Here is an 8,094-nt window from a genome sequence, read left to right as displayed (position 1 = left end):
AAAAAACAGTTTTTCGTTTCGGACACAAAAATATTTCATAATTTAATTAATCTCATAAGGACCATAGTATACAAGAATATAGTACTTCTAGGAAATAAAAATATCAACATAAACACGTATCTGCACAGCGAATAAAGAGTGCATCATTTTATTTAGTAATTTTAAGAACGAAAAACGGAATTTTAAGAAATTCCAAAATTTGGCTTTTTAGCAGGCTTTATGGCTTCGTAAAATATAAATCTAAACGAATTTCATGACAAAATATTTCTTCTACCAGATAATATATGATAGAGTCCGATGCCTTTGACAGTATTACGGTAATGACTCAATGTGCAACAAGCGGTCAAAGGGAGGAATTTTGCGTATGTGCAACAAGCGGTGTTCAAAGGGAGGAATTTTGCGTACGAGAGAAAGGACGTCATTTCGTAGTTCTTGCATTAAAAGATGAGAGTGGAATAGGCCTATTGGGGAAACCACTATTAAAAAAAAACGCACCATGCTATCTACCGCAGGGTGGTGAGGAAATGATAGCTCTCCGATATTTTTTCATTATTTCCACTTTTTTAAAGATAATTTAAAATTAACTTACTTTTGATCCTCTGGAAAGTAAAGAAGAGCCAAGAGTGTTGGGTCGGAAAAAGCCGCCTCAGAAATAATAAAAGCTTCTTTGCTGAGAATGAAACTACGTTTGAGATCGCCTCGTCGCAGATGCTCAGCAGATTCATGCACTAACCCAAGAGCAGTCTTGATTCTATTTCCTACTACATCTGTGATAACGATATTGCTAATTTCTTTAAGTAGTCGCGCCAGTGACTGCAGAGTTAATTTGGCCGAAGTTAATTGCTCAACAGTACGATATCTCAATAAGGAATCAATTTCCCAATCACGTGATTTTAATCCTACCAATGGCACAGCCGTCACTCCGTTAATAGATTTCTGAAAATTAATTATTTTTTAAATCGTTTACATTTTAATGAATTTTTGTATAGTATATAAAAGATTACGAGGTAAAATAAAATATTCTATCTCGTAAATATCGTAATGATGTTTGAAGACAAATTCCTAACATTATTTAGAAAGATAATTCCAATACCACAAAATATGTTAAGATTATAATAATTAAAAGTTTTTAAGTTATAAAACAGGCATTATTGATGCTATTTCTCAGCGCACGTGGAGCACCTTTGACATGCAAGTGAGTCGAGTGCTCACTGAAGTGAGATAACAATGTTTTGTTTACGTTTAGCGAATCGCATGCAATATTGCAGTATCAGTAGTGCGATATTCGTCAAAAGGTAAAACAAAAATTCATTTTGATATCTCACTTAATCTATACTATAGTGATCTACATAAATTTGTATATAAATTTGATGTACATAAATTTGAATAATTTACACAATTAAAACAGACTGGAAAAGAAATTAGAAATTACTCTATTTAAAATTAAGTCAATATATTAAAATTGTTTAATATCATTACCATTTCTGGAATGCCTAGCAATAGTCTGAGTTGTGCCAGGAATGTGCCTACTATAGCAGTTTCTTCGGGAACAAGAGTAATAGCTTCATTCTCTCGTGTGCTCTCACAAACTTCTGATGATGGATTAATCAAAATTACACCACCCCATCTATATCAATTGTACAAATAATTGAACTAAATTAGTTTCAAAATAATGTATTTGTCGAAAAAATTCATTTTTATAGAAGATAAATATTATATATTATATGTACATATTACATACACAGTGTAACAAAGCAATTTTATGTTCATGCACATTACTTTAATTCTGATCTTTAATTCTGGAAAAGGATTTCCAAATTTATAAAAGTAATATATATATATTTGATATATCTACATCATTCTACGAAAATTATTGCGTTTAATTGGTAAAAGATGACTTAGTATTCCTTTAAGAAAAATCATTACAATAGTAATAAATGTGTGAATCACAAATCAGAAATGAAAGATACCTTGGAGAGAGAAAGGCTTCCACGTTGCTATCTGTTCGCGATCTGTGCCCGCTGCGGGTGTAGATATATAAAGGCGCATTGTCACACGGTACCATATAAACGACTAAATTGATACATGGATGGAGACTAACCTGTGATGCTTTAAAATTTAGTCAGATATGCTAGAAACGTACTTTTTACATGCATTACAAACCTAATTTTTTCTCCAATGGTGTTACAAGTTGTGGCAGAACATTCTCGCGCAAGGCAAAGTGCCTGCGGTTTGGACTACTGTCAGGTACACGTCTGGGATTCATATCTAATGGTAATAAATACAGCCACTGCGATTTGATAGAAAAATTACTCAAGATGGACAACTCATCCAGAAACGGTTGCACGTATTCTACAAGAAATAAAATTATAGTCACAAATGTGGAGTTGTATTTTTGTTAACATTTTAATTAAAATTGTCGGTTTAATTAATATTTAGTAATAATATACACAGTGTATCAAACAAACATTTTTTTACAAAAATGCTTTGTTTTTGAGATATTCAACTGTTTCCAGACTGTACCCTATACGTTACATAGTTAATAAAAAGTCATTACAGAGTATTTAAAAAATTATTTTTAAAAAATATTTTTTAAATTTTACGATTTTTCAAGCTACTTTGATATTAAATAGTTATATATGATATGTACCTTCAGTTACAGTTTTAAGATCCCAAACAATCTTCAGCTTTTCAGGGTCAGGATTAACCAAGGTGACTAGAACATCATATGCCAGACTGGCTGGAAATCGTCTTCTATTCTCTTCATCTAAGCTATACATGGTAGGCTCTGCAAGCGCATTTTTTGTCAGCGCCAATGACTTATCACGTAGAATCCATTCTGACAATACTTGTATTAATGTAGATATACCTGAAAATACATTGTATTTATATAACATAGTATTTATATAACATTATAAGAAAATTTAATAAATTTCATTACTTTTTAAATTTATTTTTGTAAAAATATAATTTTATTATCATACATCATTGTACTCATTAGAAGGGATGGTAAGTTTTATATCGAAATACTTACATTATAGTAAAAACTTATGCTTATCTTTATATTCTCTAACATAAGTAATTTCTCTCAGTAAACATTGTGCTTACAATAATAAAGTTTAGTTACAGCCGTTTAATTTGAGTTATTTATAAGTTTATCTCTATTAGTTTACGAAATAATGAGGGATAACCACTTTTATGATAACATGTATATTTTTATCATCTCATTTGATATTTTATAGTTTCTGCAATCTCCTTGTTAAAATTCTTCGTATAGTTTTCCAAAATTTTTAAATAAATTTTCGATTTTTATATAATTTAGAAAATTTTTCAGATTTTTTATACGAATTGTAAAACGTTTCAATAATGCTGAATCTATATTTTTTCTAGAATTCTTTATATACGTAAATTCTAAAATAGTTTTAAATTTATAAGATTTTCCATTTTATAATTTCTGAAAAAAATTTATGATATAAAAATTCAAGAAGTTTAAGATATTTTCCCAAAAATCTTCATAAATATAAAATATGAAAGGTTCATAAAAATATTATTTTTTTCGCCCTGAATACGTTTAGCTAAGAATAAGCTAATCATCGATTATATTTTAAATCCACTTTTAAATCCAGCAGACGCAATTGATTCAAGCAAATTGCTTCAATACTAATCAACTTACTAGTTTCGGTGGAGAAATACAGCGTTCTCTTTGAGCCAACTAGAACAGCGTCGTTCAAATTTGTCGCTTCGAGCAGTAATAAATCACCCACATCTAAATCGAAAGTCGAAGCCACTTTTTCGAGCTCGTGATATGTGAAAGCGGATGCCAAAAGATTATTGGAAACTATTTGATATTCTACGTTTAGCTGATATATTTCTGAAAATCAAGGGTTGAGACTAACAAAAAAATAATATAAAAATTTAACGATATCCATGATTCCTATACAAATTAATTAATAAAATGAGAGAGAGAGATAAGAAAGATAGATTTTTTAGAAAGAAAAATAGATAGAAGCAAGCTTTGTGAGTGTCAGCTTAAACGCATTAATCATGGAAGGATAAAAGTTCAAAATTAAAAATTTTGTTGAACAAATTTTTTTTTAATATTAACGTGGGTGAACACAAGTAATTTTACTATAAAACTTCGTCAAAGTTATTTGAATCTTTTTACGCAATATGCACAATATGAATTGTTATTAAATCTTTCATGTTTCATTTACATTTTCCCTTACCAGCGTTTTCGAACGTACGTCTGATCTCACGTGCAAGTGATTCAGCGCGATTGTGTGAGAGTGCTGCGACAGTAATCTTTGTAGTGATTTTGATATCCAGTTTCGATAATTCATCAATTCCAGTATAGGGAAGTGTAACACGAGGCACTGTTGTAGTGTGCCACCAGAGAGGTACGCCGATCCCTAAGAGTAATACAGCGAACGACACGCTCGCGTATACTCTGTATTTTTCTGTAACAAAAGATGACAAAATATTCTAAAATTATACAATATAATATGCAATTACATAATAAGTTAAAATATAAAAATAACAATAATGAAATTCAAGGCTAATAAGAGCCAGCGCTGAAGAGGATGAGATTGAACTCGCTTCGCGTAAGAAAATGCCCTAGTCATGAGGGAAGATTGGGTGAACCTCTCATGTGGAAAGTCGTATGACTGTCAGTATATAGCAGAAATATAGAAGAAATAATAGACATTATTTTTTAAACTTTATTTGTTAATAACATTTGAACGAAACAGTGACCGCCATCTAATACCTTTTGAAGATCACTCAGGGTCATGATCTTGATAATATTTGTCAAGATCAAGATCATCATCGTGGTGTCCGTTAATCTGAATAATTACCTGAGTCTTTAGACTAGCGAAGCATAATTTCAAATAAATGCAATGTATTTATTTAATGTAAAAATTTTTGTCTTTGTAGATAAAAATAATATTGCAATAATAACGCCGATCATTATATTGTTGTTTTTAAAGAGCTAATTTCTAAAATATATATTAATATACATATATATGTATATATATTTTGTATAAATATATATATATATATATATATATATATATACTAGCTTGATCAAAAAGTTTCCGGAATTCATTCAGAAAATTCAAAATACAAGTTTATTCATCAAAAGTGATATTGTCCCCTTCAAAGTACTCTCCAGCGACTACAACGCACTTATGCCAGCGCTTGATCCAGCTCTCGAAACATTTCTGAAACTCTATTGTTGGTATAGCCATCAGAGCCGTCTTCGATTTTTCCATTACCTCCTTTCGGCTATTAAAACGCGTTCCCCGCAGGTTTTTTGACTCGATCGAACAGAAAAAAATCGCAGGGAGCCATATCGGGTGAATTCGATGGCTGTTGGATGGTATTCGTTGTTGCAAACTCGTTGTTGCAAATTCAATCGAATTGGTCAATTCGAATTGGTCAGACCAGGCGCCGCGAAAACTCGTAAATGCCAATCAACCCGGAAAGAATAACAACCTTAACGTAGGCCCGAAAAGAGATAAGATTGCAAAGACATTTTAAGTACCGAAGTCATACAATAGTAAAAATCTAGGCTTTGTCATCCGAGACTGACTAACAATTTCATCTTAGAAAACAGGCGCCATGTCGCACTTAAAAAATCGTAAACGCATAGAATAACTTCCAACTGGAGCGTTATCTGAAACCAGACTCGCAACTAACAATGGTAGCCCTATTTGTGCATGGTAACCATCTGTTTATCTGGCCACATTTTCCGCGAGAATAACAGAATTTGTCATCCGTCTCGGAGCAATCTTGGCTCTTTAAGGAAAACCGTAAATCACTTCTTTTCTTATCGAAACTACTCTAACGATGTACTCTAGATCAACAACGATAGGACGCTATAAAAATCGTAAATCCCGCGTGACATTGCAACTAACTTTTGCATCCTAGACAAAGGGCACAACACCCTTTTTTCGAGGTATAAATAGAGGTCCCGTGGAAGCGCAGAGTGTCAATATGAAATTTTGAATCACTCAGTTACTCATTGTCTCGGGCAGTCCGAAAATTATTGTTGATTAATTATTATAACCCGCGCTAATGACACGCCAGTTCGCGATCCCATCCGAGTGCTTGTAACCAAATTGCAACTGAAGTTACTAGCCATACGCCACGGCGACTGCCCTTCGGACGCTCTTCGCTGATGATGAATCTCCTTGGCCACTCGCCTAGAACCTACCCGATATCTTAGGGACAGCTACTAAGTAAGTCGTAATTATTTACAGTCCACCCCCGCGTTTCCCATGGAAAAACACATTCATTGTATACACACATACACGCATACATCCATAAGCTATAGTATGTATATTTTTTTGTAAAGAGAAGTCTTATAATGTATAAAATTCCTTTGTTTCATTTTATTAATAAATGTAATTTAAAGTATTCCCCTGTTTTTTATTGACATCACCCTTCGCATTCACTTCCCTCGAATACCTGAGATCGCACGAGGTCCAGTCCCGGGTCAAAGGGATTAAATTCCTTGATCGGAAAAGTAGGACCGACGTACGCATTGTCCAGAGGAACAGATGTCATAGCGTCCCTTCGGACCCACATTCCGGGACTTAAAACCTGTGCGTACACAGATATTCGCCTCCGCGCGTATACCTGTGAGATTGAGTCTAACGGTCCTTCCATACCTTCTCCATTCTCCCTCATTGTCTCCTTGACCAAATTTTCAAGGGTTTGGACGTAACAATATATATATATATATATATATATATATATATATATATATATATATACATATATATTAGTTCTACATACAATTCAATGAAATCCGTATTGATATTATAACATTTCCCGTAAATATTCACTCAGCTTTTCTTGAATGCACAATGTGAGACAAAAATTAAGAATGTTTCTAGCAAATCATGATTCGGTCAAACAACACACCGTAAGTACTTGAAATTCATCAGAACTAAGAAAGATTCAATAAGTTAATAATAATTGGCGAATTTTTTCTACATTGTATATTTTTATCCTTAGTATTACATATTTAATTACTGTAAGAATAATTTTTAATTATTAGTTTTAAACCCTAATAATTAATTGATTCTATTTCTTATCATTTTTCTATCATACAACTTATCATTTAAAAGCGCTAATTAAATTATTAAATATTTACCAGGAGTACTATTTTCTAACTGATTGTACATTTAATTAATCATAATTTATTTAAATATTTAATATTAAATATCTGATAAATTAAGTCCTCTCTTCGTATTTCATTTTTGAATATTTTTGAATATTTTTTCCGGAAATAAACAAATAAATGTTTTTTTAAATAACAGAAAAGACAGAAATGCGCAAAATAAATATAATTCGTTTCCGACGTGACTATTTTGAAATATCTTGTTTTGTGTATATGCAAGTCCACTTCTTTCTCGTAGCAGTGTATTTACTAGTTTCATGATGAGGAGACGAAGGAATGTAGATCTTTTTTTTTTTGCCATCTTGATGTCACAGTGCATTTTAGGTCTTCTTGATAAACAAGGTATAAACTTCTATCTATAAACTTGGCCTTTTTAAAAGGAATTGCTTATATATGCCTATATCGAACAATACAAAGACTGAACAATACAAAGCTAGAATAATATAGAACAATACAGAAATTTAAATTTAATTTATGTTTTTATTTGTTACTCATACATGTATAAGTAATTTTTTATATATAATAACAATAAAATAATTACTTAAAAATACTACATTCAATTAATAAAATAATTATTTTTAAAATTCTAAAAGAATTGGAGAGAGAACTTTCACAAAACAGACACATACATAAAATTTTCATTCTTCTATTTTCAACAAAAAATATAAATATAAAAAAGCATTAATCCTTTGCGAATAAAATTTTGAAGCATAAATGTCAAGATGTATTGAAAAAAATAGTAAGTCTTGACATTTATGTTTTAAAGTTGCTTTAAAACGAAGAATGAGAAATAATAAATAACACTATTTTTATTATTTTAATAAACTATTTCATCCAATGTGAACTTTTATTCGAGTACAAAGGAATTTTTACAAATTGGACTCCGAACAATACTGACTAAATGAAAA

General features: G+C 31.2%; 1 protein-coding gene across 1 annotated transcript in view; it reads right to left on the bottom strand.

Moving 5' to 3' along the window:
• PIG-S (phosphatidylinositol glycan anchor biosynthesis class S) overlaps positions 1-8,094 on the bottom strand; it is a 32,604-nt gene that overhangs the window by 777 nt on the left and 23,733 nt on the right. Inside the window, exons 2-8 of the mRNA XM_011069475.2 lie at positions 4,227-4,457; positions 3,674-3,871; positions 2,651-2,869; positions 2,164-2,352; positions 1,971-2,109; positions 1,480-1,627; positions 590-936 (exon numbers count right to left, since the gene is read on the bottom strand). Of these exons, the coding sequence (XP_011067777.1) occupies positions 590-936; positions 1,480-1,627; positions 1,971-2,109; positions 2,164-2,352; positions 2,651-2,869; positions 3,674-3,871; positions 4,227-4,457 (1,471 nt within the window). The remainder of the gene's footprint in view (positions 1-589; positions 937-1,479; positions 1,628-1,970; positions 2,110-2,163; positions 2,353-2,650; positions 2,870-3,673; positions 3,872-4,226; positions 4,458-8,094) is intronic.

Source organism: Acromyrmex echinatior, chromosome 7 (genome assembly GCF_024713525.1).
Source record: "Acromyrmex echinatior isolate Ae372 chromosome 7, ASM2471352v2, whole genome shotgun sequence".
Taxonomy (NCBI): Eukaryota; Metazoa; Arthropoda; class Insecta; order Hymenoptera; family Formicidae; genus Acromyrmex; species Acromyrmex echinatior.
This window is presented reverse-complemented; position numbering and strand designations above follow the sequence as displayed.